We start from the raw sequence: 23,191 nt of genomic DNA, 5'->3' as shown, positions 1-23,191 counted from the left end.
GGATAGGATGGGATGGGATGGGATGGGATGGGATGGAATGGAATGGAATGGAATAGAATAGAATAGAATAGAATAGAATAGAATAGAATAGAATAGAATAGAATAGAATAGAAATATGGGATAGAATAGAATAGGATAGGATAGGATAGGATGGGATGGGATGGGATGGGATGGGATGGGATGGGATGGAATGGAATGGAATGGAATAGAATAGAATAGAATAGAATAGAATAGAATAGAATAGAATAGAATAGAAATATGGGATAGAATAGAATAGGATAGGATAGGATAGGATAGGATGGGATGGGATGGGATGGGATGGAATGGAATGGAATGGAATGGAATGGAATGGAATGGAATAGAATAGAATAGAATAGAATAGAATAGAATAGAATAGAAATATGGGATAGAATAGAATAGGATAGGATAGGATAGGATAGGATGGGATGGGATGGGATGGGATGGGATGGAATGGAATGGAATGGAATAGAATAGAATAGAATAGAATAGAATAGAATAGAATAGAATAGAATAGAATAGAATAGAATAGAATAGAATAGAATAGAATAGAATAGAATAGTTGGAAGGGACCTTGGAGGTCTTCTAGTCTAACCCCTGCTGAGGCAGGAAACCCCATACCATTTCAGACAAATGGTTATCCAATCTCTTCTTAAAAACTTCCAGTGTTGGAGCATTCACAACTTCTGCAGGAAAATTCTTCCACTGATTTTATTGTTCTAACTGTCAAGAAATTCCTCCTTAGTTCTAGGTTGCTTTTCTCCTTGATTAATTTCCACCCATTTGAAACTGATTTATAGTATATAATATATAGTATATAATATAACATTTTCATCTATATAATAGATTTATATAGATGAAAATGTTAAACTTGAGGTAAAATTGGTTTTTTCTTAAGTTTTGAATTTCTTTTTTATCTTCTTTTTTTTCTTTTTTTGTTTATTTATAAAAGATGTAATGGAAATTGTGAATTGAGCTTGTGAAAGGAATGTAAACGTGGTAACCATCTATGACCAGATCGAGATTTTTGCTCTTGAAAGTTATGTTTTTATGTTTACATTTGAAAAAATAAATAAAAAATATTTACAAAAAAAAAAGAATAGAATAGAATAGAATAGAATAGAATAGAATAGAATAGAATAGAAGAGAAGAGAAGAGAAGAGAAGAGAAGAGAAGAGAAGAGAAGAGAAGAGAAGAGAAGAGAAGAGAAATATGGGATAGAATAGAATAGGATAGGATAGGATAGGATGGGATGGGATGGGATGGGATGGGATGGAATGGAATAGCATAGAATAGCATAGCATAGCATAGCATAGCATAGCATAGCATAGCATAGCATAGCATAGCATAGAATAGAATAGAATAGAATAGAATAGAATAGAATAGAATAGAATAGAATAGAATAGCTGGAAGGGACCTTGGAGGTCTTCTAGTCTAACCCCTGCTGAGGCAGGAAACCCTATACCATTTCAGACAAATGGTTATCCAATCTCTTCTTAAAAACTTCCAGTGTTGGAGCATTCACAACTTCTGCAGGAAAATTCTTCCACTGATTTTATTGTTCTAACTGTCAAGAAATTCCTCCTTAGTTCTAGGTTGCTTTTCTCCTTGATTAATTTCCACCCATTGCTTCTTGTCCCTGCCCTCAGGTGCTTTGGAGAATAGCTTGACTCTCTCTTCTTTCTGGCAGCCCCTGACTAGAAGACCTCCAAGGTCCTTTTAACCCTGTTGTGCTTGTTATTCTGAAAAGTTGAATGAGGAAGCTCAGCCATTGATACATGAGCTTAATATAACCAGAAATTATACTTTCTTTTTCTCCTCCTGACTACCTTCCTTGTGTTGTATTTTGAGAGGTTTTTGTAAGTGATTACTTATGATGGTGGTTTCATTTTGATGCTTTGTTGATCACTATTCATTTATTTCAAAGAGAAATTATATAATGATATTATTTAATGGGGCTCTTCTTAATATTATTAGAGAACTTCAGACATCAAATAACTGAATCTCAAGGAGAATCATCAAGTGTTCAAAGCTTTTGTTCAATAAATCTTTCTTCCCCTTTTGAAAGGGCATCATTTGTCGTATGTATGATAGTCATGAAACAGATTAAAAACTGAGAGTATTCTAGTTTGACTGATCTAAATTCTAAGTGTTTGACTAGGTAATAGCCAAATTCATTTTAAATTGGAGTCAATATTGTTGTTGTTATTTTAATGTTCCCATTTTTTATCAGGTGGTAAAAATACTCAAAGCTGATAAATTTTCAAAAACTGGAACTTCACTGTATTAATGTTGCTAAAACCAGGAACCTTCTTTCTAATCACATATTCTATTGGCTGCTTTTTCCCCATAATCCATAGTGGGTGTCAGAGGTGAATTATGGATCAGACAGATGCAGGAAGTGAATCTAATAAAGGAATGTATTTTCTCTGAACGTAGAACTTACGCCTATTTCCATTCTTTTACTGTACTCCTTATTTTCCTGGGATTCATAGGAGCTAACCCTTTCTTTGTGGAATGACCAATGATGTCCTCCAATTTGGACTAGATCATGAGACTACACTTTTTGTGGACAACACTGTTCACTCAGTCTATGTTGAATTCCTTAGTATCTGGACTTCTTTTGGAGCAGGGGTCCCCAAACTTGGCAGCTTTAAGACTTGTGGACTTCAAGTCCACAAGTCTTAAAGCTGCCAAGTTTGAAGACCTCTGTTTTGGAGGGATGATAAACATGTAGGCCCTCATGCAGGGCCTCCTAACACAGTGGTGGGTTGCCCCTGGTTCAGACCGGTTTGCAAGAATTGGTAGTAAAACCAGTGGGAGGCTCCACCCACTGACCCGGACATCCTCATAGTGAGCTGCGGGGGCACAATGCAAACCAGTAGTAAAGATAAGTAGAACCTACCCCTGCCCTAAGAACCCTGTGGTCAGCTCTCTGAGGTAATCCTAATGGCTTCTGGAAGGTTCCCTCAAGGTCATTGTTGTGACCCTGACTCCTGAGCCTGTCCTAACAGAGGAAGAGGACTCAGAAGGTGATGGGGAGGAACTGACAAGGCCTCCCTCTCCAGGACCCTCCTCTCTGGCAATGCCTCAGGTTCCAAGAGGAACAGCCTGGGATATGCCAGGAGGAAAGCTATTGGAACAACAACAGAGAGGGAGCGAGGATGATGAATCCTGGCTTGATCCCAGGCAGCGTCGGAGGGAGAAGCGTGCGCAGCAATGAAAGAGGTGTGGGAGGGCCAGAGATTGAGCTGAGTCACTGAGCCACACCCCACAAGGAATAAAAGTGGGTGTGATTGCTCTTCAGGCTTTGTGACGATCAAAGTTAAAAACCTGAGAGTCACATCGCGTTACCTGAAATCTGGCTTGTGCATATTTGAATTGGACCTTGGCTAACTGTTGCTTCGTGGATTACTTTTTGCTACTGAACCAGACTGAGGATAAACTCTCTCTTGCTTACTGTGAGTGAAAATTGACTTGGCAGACATTTCGCAGTTTACTGCCAAAACTCTTATCTGCAAGGGTTTCTAGTCTGATTGCTTAATAAAATCTTGGCAGACATGCCTGGTTGCGTGTTTGCCTGTGTGGGGAAGGGGGACAGAACAGTCACCTCCATGGGTCTCCACACTCACTTGATAGATGAAAAAGGCAAGATTTTTGTACAGAAGCATATTGATGGATTAACACGTTCTGTGTGAAACGTGGGATATGATATCCAGAGAGAACACAAGGAGATAACTAACTTTGCTTTCTTGGAACTGCCTATAGAAAGGGATGACAAACTGCTTGTTTTGTTCTAGAGCTTGAAGGGAAATGAAAACCATGTCTTAGTCCTTCCAAAAATGCAATATCTCTACCAGGGCAAAAAGAAATGGAACCTGTCCTGCAGTTCTGCAACTGACCTCTCTTCTGCCTTTTTGCTAAATCAGGAAGACAGTCCTCAGCTGGTGGCTTCAGAGGAACCAGCCTCTTCATCTGCCTCAACCAGCATGCACATTGACAGAGATTGCGGCGGTGGTAAGAAAATGTTCAGTTAATGCATGCCCTCGGGTTTTCATCCTTAAAGGGCCCTGAAGACCTTTGAATGTGATGTGGTATATTGGTGAATCTGCCAAAAGCGTCTGAGTTCAGGCATTATTTGAGAACATAAGATTTATCACAGTTTAGGGGCAGGGGCAGTGGTGAAATCCAATTTTTTTTTACTACCGGTTCTGTGGGTGTGGCTTGGTGGGCGTGGCAGGGGAAGGATACTGCAAAATCTCCATTCCCACCCCACTCCAGGGGAAGGACACTGCAAAATCCCCATTCCCTCCCCACTCCTGGGGGAAGGATACTGCAAAATCTCCATTCCCACCCCACTCTGGGGCCAGCCAGAGGTGTCATTTGCCAGTTCTCTGAACTACTCAAAATTTCTGCTACTGGTTCTCCAGAACTTGTCAGAACCTGCTGGATTTCACCCCTGGGCAGGGGTGTCAAACTCAAGGCCCGGGGGCTGGATGCAGCCCATGGGGTGCTTAGATCTGGCCTGTAGGGCCACCCTGGAAACAGCAAAGGACCGGCCTCTGGTGCCTCTACCACCAAAAACAAAGCTCAGAAGGTCTGCCCGTGGCCTTCCTGAGCTCCGTTTTCTCTGGCAGAAGGTTGCAGCAGCGGTGAAATCCACCTGGTTCTGTTAGACTCACCGAACCGGTAACGCCTGCGGCAGGAGGCTCTGCCCACCTGCCAGGATGCCATTACATCCTGTTTTTTAACCATCTGCACATGCGCTGAAGGTTCTGCACATGCACAGAAGAGGCGCACGTGCGCATAGTATGTGCATGCTCCCAGGCAAGAGCACGCCCGAACCGGTAGTGAAGGTAAGTGGATTTCATCGCTGGGTTTCAGGACCCTGTCACAGCTGAAAATGGCGCTCGGGAGCCCATTCTCGCTGGCAGAGTGCTCAGGCTACCACAGGAGAATGACGCGAAGCTGGCCACGCCTACCCTGGCCATGCCCACTCTGGCCCCCAGAGATCAAACACAACCTTTATGTGGGCCTCAATGAAATCAACTTTGACCCCCCTAGTTTAGGGCATAATAAGGGAAAAATAGTAACTAATTTTATTTGCATCATATAAATAGTGGTGGCTTTAGGAAAATATATATATTGTAAAAGCTCAATTCCATCCTAACAAAAATTAATTTACTTTAATTAAACAGATAAATAAGCATATATACATATGCATACATAAATACATACGTGAGGTGTACATATGTTTCTTAAATCAACCTTCCATAGAAAGATTAATACACTCAAATCCTTTGTTTTCCTTTGTATTTGGGAGATCCTATTTTATCCCATATGTTCAAGGTAAGCATTGGTCTAACATAACATTAACAATAACATCCTGTTGCCGTCATTAGCCCTTCTCTATCTCCTGTTTAGTGGGCTTATCAGCTAAGAAAAAATTCTGGGAAGGGAAATATTTAAGGCTCTCCAAATCATAGCTCAGTTTTGAGGCCAGATGAAGTAATCATAGTAACAACAATAAAAAGCCAATATGGGGACCCAGTGCTTTAATGGAAAGGGTCTGAAAAAACATCCTAATTCCCACTGAATGGTTGGGCATCCCTGTCTAGGTGATTCTGAAGACTGTTCTTTTATCTTTCCTACTAAAGAGCCACATTGACAATGCTGAGGGCATCGATGGGCAAGGGAGAACTTCGCATGTAGCTGTAAGCCTTGCATGTGGGCCTTTAGCAATCGCACTTAGCACTTAGCACTTATATACCGCTTCACAGTGCTTTTACAGCCCTCTCTAAGCGGTTTACAGAGTCAGCCTTTTGCCCCCAACAATCTGGCTCCTCATTTGACCCACCTCAGAAGGATGGAAGGCTGAGTCAACCTTATGGACACATCATGGTTTCTTGTAAACATATTATCACTTCTGGGCTGATTTTCAATGTATCTCTTGCATACAAAGTTATCTTTCAATGCTTAATTAAATTACGCCAGCAGAGTCCATGCTTCTGTACCAAAGACCTATCATTCAATTCTTCATATCTTTAAAAGAGCATTAACAAAAGTCTGGGCAGAATTTTTAAGGATTGCCATTTGCTAGCGGGATGTTTTTCCCTTGGCATCTAAGTACTGGAAAATATTTATGTAAAAGAAAGGAACTTGACTTACTTTTTAATTTAAACCGACCTTATATGTGAATTGTGCAGAGTTGATTGATCCATGATCATAAATGATAGAAGCTGTCAATTCAGAAATCATGGGAATGAAAGCAAAGTCAGATGCATTGTTACACTTGCCAGAATGTTAAGTATTTTGAATTTCTTTAATCAGACTTATTAATAGCGCTACTTCTTTCATAAATCTTAGTTATTTGGTTCAATAAATCATTTCGGCGTACAAATTTTATATTGTGAACAATTCATTTTGCATGCTTTATACGTTTTGGTTAAATGGTTACAGGCTTCGCTTTTCTTAAGATTCATAATTATGTGTTTGATATTTTGATTGGATCAGAAGAAATGGGTCTGTCTTTCCAACCTTCCCTCTATTTGTATGTGTGTGTGTGTGTGTGTGTGTGTAAACAACACAAGATGCAATAGTAATAAAAAATGAGAAAGGAAGGAAGGGAAGGAAATTCAAATAATATAATAATAATAATAATAAATAATAAATAATAATAGCATTAATAACAAGGGCTATTGGTATCTTTGTATGCAACACAAATTAGTAGAAAGGAGAGATCAATTAAGCTTAAAAATATGTAAAGCCAGTAAATACCATCTGCTGCTGCTTTGGATAATAGTGTAAATAGAAAAAAAAACCATTGTTATTGTTTATTTATTGCTTTTCGTCCCAGATGGTACCTTCCATTTGCGAAAACTAGAATATGGCAAAATCATAATCGAGCATTTAGCCTGGCTGCATATTTGGCAGCAAGAATTGAATAAGCTAAGATGCCTTCTAAATCTGCAAGTTGATTCCCAGAGTTGTGTCAATTACAATTTGTCACTGGTATCAATTACTCTCCTTAGCTGATCTAATCTTCAGGCGGGGGGGACATTTTTATTCTAGTCTGTTATGGAAGTGTTTCCTTCTTGGGGTGGCACTTGAGTTCTGTTTTAATATGGGATGATATTGAATTTGCCCTGAGAAACCTCTTGATCCTTGACCTTCCAGAGCCTGCTCAGAGGTACAGAGAAGGCCAGACGGAGGCTGACAATGGACCCGAAGACCAAGATGCTTTAGGGACTTGTAGGCTGCTGCATCACATCACGGATGGAGATTATCCTCTATTGTCTCCTCGCTGCTCTATTTTCAGCCAAAGCCAGAGGTTTAACTTAGACCCTGAATCGGCTCCTTCTCCACCAAGTGCTCAGCTCTTCATGATGTAAGCTGCACCAACCTTTTCCATTTTCCAAGTGCAAACAACCTTGTTTTCCTTTAAGGACAAAACTGTCTTCTTCTGGAAGCACTACTTTGGGGCAAGCAGAAGCTCCCTTCTTCCTGGGAAATTGGCATCGATGGGGGTGCCGCAGATTCGGTGAAGGGCCGCAGCCCTTCCCACAGCTGCAAATCTTGATGAGATGCATCATTCAAACTACACTGAGTTTTGCCGGAGGGATCCTGCTGCCCCAGAGTGACTGCTTGGGCCCTTATTTGGTCTCTTCAAAAACTTTTTTATCAGCTAAGAGTCAACAGTTATGAATTCATTTACTCAAGAAAGCAAATTGCCTCCAGGTTTTTAATAATAGTAAAACTAATAAGCTGTTCCACTGTAAACATTCCTTCAGTGTGGTTGATTTAGAGACAGTCCTTACCATAACCTTATAAGGCGAGTTAGCGTCTTGGCTCCTATTTTAAATCACTGGAGGGCAACCCAGCAGAGAGTGAAAAAGGACAACAGAGAACTAGAAGTTTCAGACAAGGAGGTCTCCAATAATGAAAAAGAGGTTGTCAGGAAGGTTTTCTTATTTTCATTTGTGAGATGTGGGGGGACAGAAATCATACATTACAAAAGAACTGCTTATTTAAAATTAATAATCAATGATATGCCAATATTTACACTTTTATTTGTGAATTTATAAATTGTTTTACTGAGGAGACTTTTAGCTGTGTGCCAAATCAATAACTGCAGCCCAAAGGACAATAAAACAAGAATATGCAATGATACGCAATAAAGGAAGTGCAAAATATGATAATAGGTTTAGAACGTGCATCTCCCCAGTCTTGCTAATCGAAGCTAAGGCCTGTGTAGAAAATCCTTGAAGCCTCTTAAATGCCCTCAGTGAGACTTGTGAGAACTTTGGTGAGGTTCCTACCTCCAGGATTTTCTCTGGGTCTGTTCTCTTCAGAAGAAAATCATTAGCAGGGCCCGTTTCAGGCCAAGGCATCCGTGTTCCAGCATTTTGAGCAGAATCACCAGCCCAAAGGAAGCGTCTGCTGATAATCATACAGTACATGTGACAACTCCAGAACTTGTAGATGTGGAGGAGCTTTTGAGCATTTCACATAAGCTGCCCAACCTGTGTCCGGAGTGGCTGTTCCTCAACTGACCACCATAATTATGCCTTTAGCTGCAGCGTAATTCTTTCTTAGGTGATTGTATTTATTTGGCTCTGCTATAAAATCACCTGCTGGCTTCTGGAGATTATGTAGTTCTTAATGCAACAAGGACAGGGCAGGTTTCCACCTCTGTAATTCTCCCCGATCTTTTCTTCTCTCTTCCTCTTTATTTTCCATCTCCCCATATCATCATAGCACTCCGGGGTAGCTGGAGCCCTTATTTGGTAGAAATGGTACTCTAATTTTCATAATTTTCATAAAATCTATGAGTTTCATAAAACTCATTTTCATAATTGTGAATGTCCCAGGCCAAGAAGTTCTTCCAGAGGCAGCTGTGAGGACAGCAAAGTGCCCCAGACCATGGTACAGCTCACAAAGCACCTGCAAAGCCTGAAGAGGAGAATCAGGAAATATGAAGAGAAGTTTGAGGAGGAGAAGAATTACCGGGTAAGGAGCTGAAAGGAGCAGCCAGATCCCTCACAGAGATCGTGAAGGACTGAGGGGCTGCTTCTAAATGCAACGAGAAGGAGAAGATCTGGGCTTGGTGGGTCCCAGGGGGTGGAGGGTGGTTTCCGTCATTCTTGATGTTCCCAAGTGCTAAAGCAAAGAAATTTTGGATTATCTGAGTACCTACTGTAGGAGATAGGATTCATGCTTGTGTGTCAGCTCTGGGAGACCAGAGAGAGGCTATGAGTAACCTTATACTAAACACGTGACCTCATGAAGGCTTAGTTAGCTAAGCAATGATGTCATAAATGCCTAAGTCTGGGTTATCTGCATATCTTACCACACCAAACAAAGCATTCAGCAACAACCAACTACCAGGAAAATTAGGAAATAGCAGATTAACTTCTTACTATGGAGACTAGCAAAAACCCCAGTAATTAGTTTTCCGTCATTACACAGGACCAAAGGGGAAAGTACATCCTGACTGTATCGACTCATCTGGTAAAGTAAGACTAAATGGCTTGGGAAGGAAAAGAACATAAATTCATACTTATGTTTATAGTGTGGTATATTTAAACAAGGAAGAAAAATACTTTAGCACTGATACTGCTAAAGGCTATTGAGAGTGGTCTCACTCCTGGCTGTGAACAAGAGAAAATCATGCCAGGTTATAAGTTGAGGATGACCTGTAGCTTCATGGAGGTTTTCAAGAAAAGATTGGACAACCATTTGTCTGGGATGGAATAAGGACTTGGGCAAGAGGTTGGACTAGAAGATATCCAAGGTCCCTTCCAGTCCTAGGATTCTATGATTTTAAGGTGTGCTGTGAGATGGGCAGCTACAGTACATAGATGTGATAAATAAATAAATGCAAGTGAGAGGAAAGGAAAGGAAAGGAAAGGAAAGGAAAGGAAGGGAAGGGAAGGGAAGGGAAAGGAAAGGAAAGGAAGGAAGGAAGGAAGGAAGAAAGAAAGAAAGAAAGAAAGAAAGAAAGAAAGAAAGAAAGAAAGAAAGAAAGAAAGAAAGAAAAGAGGCATGACAGAGAGAGGAAAACATGTTTCTCCTTGATCCCACCACCAGCAAGCCAGGCCCCCTTGGTAGGTCTTGCAGATGGCTCTAGCCCTTGGCAAAGAAATAACTCTTCTCATCCAGCCTTTTTTCATCCCTTAGAATGACCAGATGGTTCTTAGGTTCAGAAGACTGTCCAGACCAGTTGTGATCTGATCTAGATCACCCTCCAATGTTACCTGGAAAGTTGATCTGGCATCTCTAGACTAGAGAAGGTCTCAACCTGTGATCTGCAGACTCCTAGGGTACCACAATGTCATCACAAGGGGTCCACAAAGGCTTGAAGAAATGTTACGATTTAAATCTTGAGTTAAGTCTTCGGGGGGGGGAGGGTCCGTGGCCATAATCTGTGGCCACAAAAGGTATTTAAAGGGGGTGAAGAAAAGGTTGAGAATCTAGACTGCTCTAGACAAATAATACCAAACTGTACCTTGGCAGGGATACGTGTGATTTCAGTATTGGTGTTGATGAGAGTAACATTACAATCCACTTTCTGATAGTTGCCTTTTTCTTCCCTTTTCTGTGCAGCCTTCCCATGCTGACAAAATATCAAATCCCGAAGTAATGAAATGGATGAATGACCTGGCCAAAAGTCGTAAACAGCTAAAAGGTACACACCGTCACTGTGTCTAGCCAGTTTCTCACAGTATAAGAAGCTACAGTGTTTGTTATTCAGCCTAATGGATAGGGAAAAAAGGACAGAATCATATCCTGGGGCACTTGCGTTCTCTACCCCGTCCCTCATATTGGAAGAAAAGCCAGTTCAACTCTAACAGGGCAGAAAGGCATTTGAAATCGTATATGAAGGATTTCTCTGAGAATGTTCTAACCTAGGCTTCCTTAGAAAGCATAAAGCACAATCTTAGTCCCGGCAAAACTCTTTTATTCATATGGCTGTGAATTATTGTCATTCCCAGTCTGAAAGGCTTCACAATTAGTCTTTCAGGGGAATGCTTATGAACACCCACCTTATCTCCCTTGGAATGCTGCCAGAAAGCTAATTGCCAGATGCAGGGCAAGGCCAAACTTGGCACAGAGTCTAACAGAACTTTTCAAAGCTTGAACCGACCAGATGAACTAATTGCTTCCTGCAAAAGCTCACATCCCGTTCGCTCCTCAATCATCTCCAGTGGTCAATCATCTCCAAGCCTTACTCCAAAGTCGACCCTGTTTTCTTAATTGTTCTTGTCTTCTGGCAGCTCTGTGCATGCGCACACTGGGAACAGGCTCCCGCTGTTCTTCTGCCTCACTGATGTCAACTTCAGAGGCTCTGGAGGCAGCAAATAACTCCCAGATGGCCTTGGCCACCTCTCTGCCTCTGACTCAGAGCCCTCGTTCGAGCCTTCCACAGACTCCAGGACTGGCCCATGTTCCTCCCCAACATCCTCACTGTCCGAATCTGCTGCCAGCTCTGCTGGCCGCTGACGGACCACAACAGAGAACCTCTGTGCACCCAAACCTTAATTCACTCTAAAGGATCCCTGGAAAATGCTATATTTTCTCCCTGACCCACAGACTTTCCTATAGACTAGAGAGAAGAATGAAGTCCCCCTTACACTCACACTTTGTTGGAGATGCAAACCCAGCAGTGTTGGTTTCTGTGGCTTTTCCAGGAACCTTAAATCTCAGCCACTTCCTGGATCAGCCCAGCTCTCCACTGACGGAGCTACTGCAGAGCTAACAGATTCATTATGTGGATACCTCTCATCCATCAATCCTATAATGCCAAGCTTGATCTTAGGATACCAAACCAGCTTTAGAAACTATTATTTCCCTATTCAATATGTCCCAAGTGTCAGATTTCCACCAGACCAGAGGTGGTATTCAGCAGGTTCTGACCAGTTCTGGAGAACCGGTAGCGGAAATTTTGAGTAGTTCAGAGAACCGGTAAATACCACCTCTGACTGGTCCCGCCGCCATCTATTCTCTGCCTCCCGAGTCCCAGCTGATTGGGAGGAAATTGGGATTTTGCTGTAACCTTCCCCTGGAGTGGGGTGGGATTGGAAATTTTACAGTACCCTTCCCCTGCCATGCCCACCAAGCCACGCCCACAGAACCGGTAGTAAAAAATTTTGAATCCTACCACTGCATCAGATGATAGGCGTCATAGACATTTTCATGATAGCGTGCACTGGAGGATGTCAGAGATCAAATACGTTCCTCAAGAAACAGAAGATACGCAGTGTGACTTTTTAATGACATCTTTTTAAATCTTAAAAAGCTGAGTAATCTGATCCATACGATTACCGCTTCCATTTGATTACCAAGGCCTATGCAAAACAGATAAAGTGCAAGGAAGAGAATTAATGAGCAAAGCTGGAAGCTGAGTTGCTAAATTGGCTCTACCCTGCCGAGGCCACTGAGAGAAGGAGGGGTGGGGGAAGGGCACCGAAATAGCCTTCAGGCAGGATAATTTACTTCCTTGCCTTCTCTAGTTTTGATCTGTACTTCCCTTTTGTTTGTGCCACACCAAAATTTTGTAAAAAAAAATAACCCAAACCCCAATCCACAGGATATTACAGATAGTTCTCGACTTACAACACTTTATTTAGTGACCTTTCAAAGTTGCATCCTCATTGAAAAAAGGGGACCATTTTTTTTCACACTCACGACCCTTGCAGCATCCCCATGGTCACGTGATCAAAATCCAGCCGCTTGGCAACTGACTCATGTTTTATGACGGTTGCAGTATCCCGGGGTCATGCGATTCCCCTTTTATGAACTGAGGAGCTGTAGGCTGCAGGCGTTTCCTCAGTTGAGGTATTGTGTGGACCTTCTTCTCACAGAGCTGAAACTCAAAATGTCAGAAGAACAGAGCTTCCACATCAAAAGAAGCCAAAGGAGCTTTCAGCCAGACAGAGAGGCTGGGAGACTGGATCCAGCAAATTCGCCCACCGGTCCTTCGGTGGAGGAAACCATGGAAGTGGTGAAGAAGCAACTGAAAGAGAAGCGACAGCAGCTCGGGCTCCCTGAGAACATCAAGGTACCCAGTTCTGGCATAACATCTAGGTCTGCTAAACCGGCAAACCTGGTTTACCTGCTGAGTTGCTTGGCATGCGCCTGATGGCTTCTGTCATGTCCTATCACCTTCATGAGCTTCCTTCCACATTGACTTGCAGACCCTGTGTGTGTGTGCATGAGCTCCACAGGAGCGAAAAACCAAAGAGGTACAAACATTTGGGCAGAAAACTGTATATTAGTCTAGGTCTTTGGCACTAGGATACAAATGTGTATTATTGTCACCCGGTACAAATGTGGCTGTTGTGACGTCTTACCACCTCAGCACAAGGGGTTTTAAATTATCGTCTTGTAGCCTGTTTGGTGTCCAATGCTGTATCTGGAGATTCTGAGGTTTAGGTAGAAACTCTTTGGTTTCTCGTAGAAGCCATGATGAGTTCAAAATGATGTTGCATGCTCTGCGAAAAGAGATGAATATGTCATTTGTGGCATGATACTGCATAACATGTGACAGCGCTGGCCTCTCTTGTGGTGCTTTTCAAATCAGAGTCATGCCTGTAATCTGGAACGGGTGAGGACGTTGGAGCTCAAAGAGTGAACAAAAGTCTTCATCCTCAAGCCATTAACTGAGCTAGTTGTCTAGGTTGGGGGTCCCCACTGCCAGGCCGTAAGCTGTTTGGAACCAGGCCGCTGAAGTGGCAGGCAAGCACGTGCGTGCACCCCCACCTGTGTGAGCAGCAGGCAAGTGTGTGTACACACAGTCCAATTGCACAAGCAATGCCAGCCACTCACACGGAACCATCCCCTCTTCCCCTTGCAAGTCCACAAAGCCGGAAAGGTTGGGGAATTCTGGTCTAAGTCACCCCCAACCTTCCTTTACTTCTTTGTGTAGTCCAGGGGTCCCCATCCCCTGGTCCGTGGAGAGGCACTGGTCTGCGGCATGCCAGAAACCAGGCTGCACAAACAACGAAGCCCCATCTATGGGATGCAGGCAGCACAGGAAGCCATCCCCCCTCTGGTCCACGGAAAAACCTTTCCCTACAGAACCAGTCCCTGGTACCCAAAAGTTTGGGGTCTGCTGGTGTAGTCAATTCAAAAACCACATTAGAAGCATAAATGTGAATCTTCAAATTTAACCTTGTAGGCAATTAAAATTACTTTCAGTTTAGATCGGGGTATCAAACTCGCAGTGACACGTCGTCACATGACGTATTGCAACTTTTCCCCACTTCGCTAAAATAGGGGTGGGCATGGCCAGCAATGTGATGCATCTGGCCCGCAGGCTGCAAGTTTGACATCCCTGGTTGAGATCAATTTTTGGGGGTCTGTGACAAACCCAAAGGACAAAGGTAATTGGCTAAGTCTGCCCAGTTCCATGAATCTAAAGGGATCTTGCAAAAAATATCCAGTCTGATCCAAGGAGAAAATGAAGCTTGTAGAACCAAAATTCAGAGCTCACTGCCAGCTGTGAGAAAATGCCGATGAGTGAGATGCATTTCACAGGTAGGCGCCTAGTGGTTGGTCCTACTTACCTTGAGTCAGCCAGTTTTAAAGCAGTCAAGCATCATCCAAATTCTGCAGTAAAAAAAAAAATGTTCCCTGTGACTTTTAAAAACACACGAGTTCATTCATATTATTTTGTGCACCGATTTCCTTCCAGCAGATAACACTCGATTGTTAATTTTTCTATAAATCATTCTTTTTTAATTAGGCTATGACAAAAAAGCAAATGGCTTTGGAAAAACTCAGTCTCCAGAAAAGCCTACTGTATTTTGAAAGTATTCATGGACGGCCTGTAAGTATTTCTTAGAAAGCGAGGTCAACTTCAGGTTAGCCATTACAAAGAATTTTTAGCAGGAGGTGGCTTCTGAACTTCCCCAGCCCACACGCCAAGGTCAGGTTGAATTAGGTCCAATACTTCAAGCAGCCTTCCACCATCTCATGTTCCATAGGTTCCTGAACTATGTCTAGCTCTATCATATCTGTCTCTATCTTCTCACTATCATCTATTCTTCTCTCTATCATCTCTCTATCATCTCTATCATCTGTCGATCATCTATCTATCCCCCCCTTCTCATTTAACTCTTTCCTTTATCTCTCTCTCACAATTTAGAAGCTACCCAGCTCCAGATGTCTGTGGGACACTATCTGAAATTCATGAGAGCCATCTGGATCTTGAGGGGGATAGGGGGCACAGCAACAGGGAAGGCACCCTTCCTTGGTCCCAAAACACAAGAGTGTTTTATTGAATGATCCATTCTGCTCAGTATCATCACATTCTCGAAGATGCACATTGGTTTCACAAGTACAGGACCACTGGATATTGGTACATTTTTTCCCAACTAGTTTGTGCAGTTGATATATCCCATCACACTAATCAGGGATACCAACACACCCACTGATAGGTCAGATGAAAGGGCTAGAAAACACTTAAATTAATTAATGAATTCTACAAATTAAAGCCAGCCTGAGCTTTCATTGAACGTAATTGTTGAAATGACCACACACAGAGAGGTTGAGGGTATATGTGGTAATTTATTGCTTTACAAAGTGACATTATATAGTTTTTTTACTACAAGTTACAGCGTACTTGGCAGCATATCATTGGCTCACAGAATCTTCCAGGTAACTAAAATCTTTGGTTAACCATTACTGCTTGCTTAAGCACTTATAATGTTTAGCTATAGTTAAAGTATAACATATATCCCACTTCCTCTTCTCTTGCTCCTCTTATTTACAGATTTAGGGTCTTATTTTCTAATGCCATTTCTTGGCGCCTAAGTGCATGTAACCTTCCTTATCTGAGGTTTGCCTTCAAGATAGGAAAATTCCTGCACGTATGCAAACTCCTACACGTAATATCTAAGTGCTTAGCCATTGCCACTTTCTGGGATTTTTCTTCCTTTAGTCAATCATCTGGGGTTTCCTGGTAGTCTCCATCCAAGTCCTAACCAGGTTTCACCTTATCTTTCAAGGTCAGCAAAGGTTAAGTAGAAACTGCCACTTCATGTGAAGAGACGGAACAACCCAGTCTGAAACAAGGGTTGGCTTGCCTTGCCTTGCTTTGACGGTTTCTCTTTTTCACCATAGAGACATACATTCACAACCGTTCATCACCACAATTCCCATCCTTTCCTTCCATCCACATCCTTCCATTCATACCTAAGTCCTCATACAGTTGCTGGTCGAGGAAGATGCTTCTCTTCCCACTCAGCAAACAAGAAGGGCTTTGAGATGTTGCAGGCAGATGCTGCTTCATGCTGTCCTGTGCCTTGAAGCAGCTTTTGGAGCTGACATCCAAAGTGTTGCGCAATTAGCAAAAATGGAAAAGCAATCGGAGAGGAGGGAAGGTCAATTTGACATAGTTTTTCACCCGTTGCAAACCACACTAAAGGTTTCTCTGGACTGCATCTCACCTACAGGCCAAAGGCTTACATGGTTTTTCTCCTCTCCTTTATTAAACCATCGTATCTCCTCTTATCTATTTCTTGTCTACTGGATCTGAGCTTATTGACTATGCTCTTCTGCAGTACCATTTTGACTTTTTATGGGTTCTCTAGCACAGCTTGTTTCTTTATCAATACTTGGGCTTGTGTGTCTTAGTGTGACAACCCTCAATGCATGTTTTGTATGTTCTCCACTGAAGATGGATTACAGTTGAGGGCTGATAGCCAAGAAGGATATGCCAGTCTGCTTTGGGTCTGTATCCCTTTAGTGTATGTATCCATTTCTACATTAATATACAAATGTTTCCAAATACAAAAATGCATCTGAATATTTAAATATACCTTACTGAATTTTCTCTTAATGTTTGTATATTTCCCTGCAAAATATGTTCTAAAATCTGTGATGCATCTTTAGGAATTGAGCCGAACATTCAGAAATATGCAAGATTTTGTGCATAACCAGCTTATGATTGGGATATTTGTCTAGGAATATAACATGTCTTGTGAACCATTCAGTTTTAACCCTTTGAGGCAGAGATCTGCCTGCTCGCCTCAATTCCATTTTTTTCTGCCTGGAACAGCCCAGCTGGTGCTCTGAATATAAAATTTCTACGAGAGAGGAGGACTTTTCTTGAAACCCCTTCCAACAGTTTTGAACAGCTGCCATGAACTAAATCAAGGTGGCATCAATATATAATTCATTTTATGGAGGCTCCACCCTTGTAGCACTTCCTTGATTCTTCCCTGAAATGTTGAAGTGGTACCGAATCATGTCCTAAGATTGCAGAGTGACAGCAAGGGATTTGACTGGAATGACCAAGATCTGCCAGTCTTAATGTTGCATGACCGACATTTGGTTATATAAAATTTTGCCAGAGGCAGACTAGGCAGAGAATGTGAATTAAATTGTGCCAGTTTGTGGTAAGGAATGGTAGAGCACCAGTCTAACTTCTGATTGGAAGTGGTGCTTCTCTAATACAAGGTACTACAAATCACAAACATACGTCTTATCTTTTTAAATTCTTGGAGGAAAAAAAAACCCCGTAGTGTGCAAGGGACATATAGAGTCAGTTCTGATAAACTGTTTATTTTACCAACGTGTAGAACAACATTAAAATTAGGACAAATGATATCCCGTCAGCACAGAAAGTGTCACTGTATTTTGTGTCTCACATTCCTCATGTTGGAATTTAAAAATCCCCATAGAGATGGATTGTGACTTTTAAGAAGAAATTTCAGATGTTTCTTCAGAGCCAACCTGTTGCTCCTTACTTTTTTCTTTCTAGGTTAACCAGGAAGACAGGAGTTTGATGAAGCCTCTTTATGAAAGATACAGAATTATAAAGCAGCTTCTAGCAACGCCCTCTTTGATTACAACTATTGTAAGTCTCATGAGGCTTGTGTGAAGAAATGCACCACACCAGATGATGTTTCTTGTAGGTTCTCTTCAAGTTGCGCATTAGCTTTTGTTTTATGCATAAGGGTCTCGTCACTACATTTATTCTTCAGGAAATAAAACCCAGGGGACTTACTTGGACATACTTTCAAATAGGGCTGGATTGGGATTACTGGTTTGTAGTATCAAAATAATCTCTGTCAAATTCTTACAGTTATGGAAAGTGCAGGCTGTTGGTGACCACTGGGGTTTAGATATACTTGTGGTTACTTGCACGGAAAAAGACCACCGTTCAGTTATTCTTTCTTCTGAAAGAATTCCATTAAAGACAGAACTGAAAAAGCTTCTTGTGAGAAGCATAACATTTTCAAAGAAAAAACCCAGAAAAGTCCATTTCCCTTTAGAAAAGCATCTTTGGGACATCCATTAAGTCTCAGAGTCTCAGAGAACAACAAACATATATCCCAGAAAGACACTGTGCTAAAGTGTGATTTATTTACACTTCTCTTCTAATAACGAGGACTAAGACCTTGAATAAGTGTCTGCAAGCTTTTAACGCAAAGAAAGCCTTGGCCAACCAACATTTCTAATACTTAAATACAAAGCAGGCCAGTCTGTTTATTCATATAATTGTTGTCCTCTGGAATTAATGTTCTGGTCTTCTTCATTTGAAGAATGGGTGGGGAGGGAGGGAGGGACCCTGATAATTCTTGTTCCCTGTTCCAAGCAGGAGGAGGAAGATTCTGATGAAGAACCTCCTCAGAGTAGCTCCACCGGGTCTCTCCATTGGCCTCCTGAGGCACAGATGGGTCACTCGGATGAGGAGAATGAACCCGCCTTTGTTTCACCTCAGGATGGAAGGAGTGTGACGAAGCAGCCAACTCTCTCGATGTCCAATTTACATGAGGCCACCATGTGAGTGCCAACTTCCCCCTTGTTGACATGATGATGCACCTCTTGGTATCAGGGATTTTATATTTTATTTTATTTTATTTTATTTTATTTTATTTTATTTTATTTTATTTTATTTTATTTTATTTTATTTTATTTTATTTTATTTTATTCTATTCTATTCTATTCTATTCAATCAAGCTTATTAAGTGCTCATAGGAAAGAGTAGTGAAAAGAAGTGCCATCTCTCGCTTTGGCAATTGTGTTCAAAGTGATCCTTAGGGCAGAATGCAAATCTGCACAATTGGTGTAAATTCATCTTCTCCTACTACCAAGTAATCATAAATATAATACTTGTTTTATTATATGGTTTTGAACTCACTAGGAACTAGGTAGGCGACATTTTCTGATAAGCAGTTGGGTGCATCCGTCTCAAGGAGAGTCTCTCCAAGGGACAGCCTGTCATGCTGCATGCTTATTTGGGACCCTGATTTGCTCAACTGACTATCACCTTAGGAGTTTTCCAATCTTTCAGATCTTAAAATTCCAGTTCTTCTTTTGCAGGCCTGTGCTTCTGGAACATCTCAGAGAAACTAGAGCCGACAAGAAAAGGATAAGGAAAGTATTACGGGAATTTGAGGAAGAGTTCTTTAGACAAACAGGAAGGTGAGACAGTTGCGTGCATGTCAAATCTCAACCCCATGGATGGGCAGAGCCTGATTTAAGCCATTGTAAACCTCCCCCAAATAATGGTTCACCACAGGAAGTTTTTAATGGGTTGGAAGAATCACTGCATTGGCTTGTTAGTACTGTGTTTCCCCGAAAATAACACCCTGTCTTATATTTTTTTGTACCCTGAAATAAGCGCCTGGCCTTATTGCCATGTGCTCAAAAGCCCGATTGGGCTTATTATCAGGGGATGTCTTAATTTGGGGGAAACAGGGTATTTTTACCACCGGCCAATACGCTCTCACAGAGAGGGCCTCCTCAGGGTGCCGTCGGTCAAGCAATGTCGGCTGGCGGCCCCCAGGGGGAGAGCCTTCTCTGTGGGAGCACCCGCCCTCTGGAACGAGCTTCCTCCCGGAATACAGCTGATCCCGGATCTCCGCACTTTCCGTAAGGCCCTGAAGACGTTTTTATTTCAGCAAGCCAGCCTGGCCTGAATAGGTTTTATGGGTTAGTTTTTTAATTGTATAGCTAGGGGTTTTAAATTGAGGCGGCCGTTTAATTTAATTTATTTTTAATTATTTTAACTTTTATATTGTATGTTATTTTAATTCTCGGCTGTTCTCCGTCCTGAGTCCCTTCGGGGAAAAGGGCGGGATATAAATTTAATAAATAAATAAATAAATAAATAAATAAATAAATATTTTCCAGGCTTGTGATAACTGAGAAAAGTATTCGTGTTTTCTTTATTGAAACGGAGGTAGGCTGCACCTTTCGATTCCAAACATTTTGATTCCTGAATAGTATAATGGCAGAAAGTACCTATCCCCAAATGCGTGAAATAGGAAGAATGATTCTTACAGAGAGGTACTTTCAGTCTAGACACCTGGTGTTCCTGGAAATGGTAACATTTTTAACCTCAGAGCACATGAGCACATGAACTGCTAGGAGAACACTGAAGTCACAACACACACTTTGGAGATTGTCATTCTGCAGGATTATTTGCACGTCACTTACAACTTCAGCAATCTTCTGAAAAGAAGCTAGATAAAAATAGCTTTGGGGATACTCATTTGTTTCACATTCTACCCTACTTTTTGACCTCCAGGGTCCTCAGCAGGGGTGGGTTCCACTTACATTTATGGTTTGCAACGGGAGTGCATGCGCACACATGTTTTACTCGTGCACTTCTGCACATGCTCAGATCATGATGTTGATGTTGTGGCGGATGGGTGGAGCCTCCCACCAGTTTTACTACCAGTTCTATAGAACCGGACTGAACCGGGAGCAGCCCACCACTGGTCTCAGGTAGAAAAAATAATAGAAAATGGTTGAAATACATAAATAATATAACATCATCAATCACCAACTCAAAAGATCTAATAGAAGAGACAGCCTTGACTCCTTCTTAACTTTGCAGCAATAAGCAACATGCAAAGAGAGTAGACTCAGGAGAAGGCCCTCTTCTCTTGACAAATAGGCTTTGGAAATTGGGGGCGCCAATAAGAAAGGACCCCCTCGCCAAATAGAATACCTAGAGTGGATCATATCAAGTACAGTAGGTGCATGCCATTTATACCTAGAAGAGGTAGCTCTTTTGCAAAGAGTGGGCAACCCTGTTTACTTACCCCCAAAGAAATCATTTTCACTTGGTGCACCATGTGTAGCATCAGTTCTTAAGGGACATAACTTATTTTCCCACCATCATCTCTGGTGGGGGAGAAATTCACAAGAATTGTGAGTTTTGAGGATATTATTGGTGCAATGATGGCTCCCATTTCTTGTTTCTCCCTTCCCTGATATCTTTTCCCCCCTGGGGACAGCAGGAATGGACAGAGGCTTGGCCAGGAATTGTCCCCAATGGTGGGGACAGCTGGTTTGGGCCGGTTCACGTGAACCGGTAGTTAAATTGCTAGCTGGCCTCTCCCCGCCTCTCCCCTTCCAGGAGTCCCCATGCACCCCATTTTGGGTCCCAGGTAAGTACAGGGAGGCCTAGGCCCAAAATGGGGCATGGGGGAGGGCAGCGCATATCCCCCCCCGCAGCCCGTTTTTGCTCCCAGGGGGGTTCAGGAGGCCGAGTGCTGCCTGTCATACCCCTTGGCCACGCTCACCCAGCCGGTCATTAGGGCAGAGAACCGGTTGTTAAATTATTTGAATCCCACCACTTGGGTCCAGCTAACCCGTCAACCCAGCCCTGGTGAGGGTTTGCAGTCTTTATTAACGATGTATACCTGCTGCCATTCAGGAGAAAGAAAAGAAGATCTCAGAAAGCCCCAGAAGAGAAAGTGGAACTGTCTGCCTCACAGAATATCTATTGCCCTTTAATCTTTTGGGGCTAACTTTTGCAAATAAACATCTAAATCTCCTGTGCCTGGAGGGGTGGCAGATATTTCCTTGGCTCTCATTTGGATTTTCCCACTCCCTTGCCCTCTCTTGACTCCTCTGGCTAAAGTAATGAAGTAATGAAAACTTGGTCTCCTGGTCAGAAGGATGTTATGAATCCTGGATGCTTTCTTGCTGAGGTCTGAATGCCCATTTTGTTGTTTTGCAGGAGTCCCCAGAAGGAAGATCGGATCTCCATGTCAGAGGAATATTTGGAGTACAAGCACATCAAGGCCAAACTCCGCCTCCTGGAGGTTCTCATCAGCAAACACGATATCTCCAAAACCATCTGAAGCCAGTAAAACTTCCTGATGTGAGAAAAGAGAACAGCTGGCTCTTTCTGCCCAGTGATTTGCTCTTGCGCTTCCTTAAGGTGATAATGCTCAGGTGAGCACAGCAGAAAGGTGGTGGAGCAGGCATGGGACTGCACAAGGAAGGAGTGACTAGATGGAGGAGGACAGGTTCTTCCCTGTGAATTCTCTCCTAATTCCAGAGTCTGTTTTCACCTGGACATTTGCCTGCTGCGGAGCTAAAGGGAAGCAGCAGCCCTATGCAATTTCAAGAAGGTGGCTTGGGAAGCCCTCGGGTCTCTCAAAGCTCTGCTGGAACGTATTTTGGATACTTGATATCCAAACTATCTGGCCACCATCATTTGAACAACGATGCTCACAACACTGGAAGGGCAAAGGAATAAGCAAGATGAGCCGTTTCTTTGATCTGCGCTTCCCACAGGGAAGTCCGTGTGTATGTACACAGCTGGGCTTTGTGGGTATGTCCAAAATTATGAATTCTGGAAGGGCAAAATCTCATAATTATGAAATCCCAGTTCAATTAACCCTTCAAAATTAATTGCACAATTTCCCCTATGCCTGAGATATTCCAGCAATCTAACCAAGAACCACAAAATGACAAGTCTCTTGTGAGATTTTTTGCCCTTCTGGCATTGCAATCTCATGAGATTTGTATGGGATCAGGGAGATTTTCCAAGATTCAGTAATCTTGTGAAAGGGCCAATTCAGGAATCTTGGGTATCACCCACTGCCTGCCCCTCACCACTTTTGGGCAAGAATGCCATAATTACACACAAGGAACAACACCAAGCGTTGGCATCTGATGGAAGCTGTCATGATGTCCTACTCATCAGGATGTCATGAATTATGTAACATGGGTTAGTCACCCACATTGCAATTGCAAATCAGAATACATGGTGCTAAAGTACAGAGTTCGGCTGTTGAGAATCTTCATCTTTCTCCATCTTCCTTTCTCTTTTTGGTAAATAAGAAGGCAGCATTTGGTGCTTTTGATGCAAAGACATGAGCAATGCTTAGTGAAATTCTCACAATAATTCTTACAAAAA

General features: G+C 42.3%; 1 protein-coding gene across 1 annotated transcript in view; it reads left to right on the top strand.

Moving 5' to 3' along the window:
• FAM13C (family with sequence similarity 13 member C) overlaps window positions 1–22,127 on the top strand; it is a 46,060-nt gene extending 23,933 nt beyond the window's left edge. The window contains exons 5-14 of the mRNA XM_070945759.1: window positions 3,948–4,035; window positions 7,195–7,405; window positions 8,889–9,027; window positions 10,624–10,705; window positions 12,882–13,078; window positions 14,765–14,848; window positions 17,786–17,881; window positions 18,626–18,810; window positions 19,351–19,452; window positions 22,004–22,127. Coding sequence (XP_070801860.1) covers window positions 3,948–4,035; window positions 7,195–7,405; window positions 8,889–9,027; window positions 10,624–10,705; window positions 12,882–13,078; window positions 14,765–14,848; window positions 17,786–17,881; window positions 18,626–18,810; window positions 19,351–19,452; window positions 22,004–22,127 — 1,308 coding nt within the window. The remainder of the gene's footprint in view (window positions 1–3,947; window positions 4,036–7,194; window positions 7,406–8,888; window positions 9,028–10,623; window positions 10,706–12,881; window positions 13,079–14,764; window positions 14,849–17,785; window positions 17,882–18,625; window positions 18,811–19,350; window positions 19,453–22,003) is intronic.
• Window positions 22,128–23,191: the final 1,064 nt, after the last annotated feature.

Source organism: Pituophis catenifer, unplaced genomic scaffold (genome assembly GCF_029215685.1).
Source record: "Pituophis catenifer annectens isolate HBS135680 unplaced genomic scaffold, rPitCat1.0.hap2 SCAF_6, whole genome shotgun sequence".
NCBI lineage: Eukaryota > Metazoa > Chordata > Lepidosauria > Squamata > Colubridae > Pituophis > Pituophis catenifer.
The sequence above is the reverse complement of the archived record's forward strand: the minus strand, read 5'-3'. Positions and strand labels throughout refer to the sequence as shown.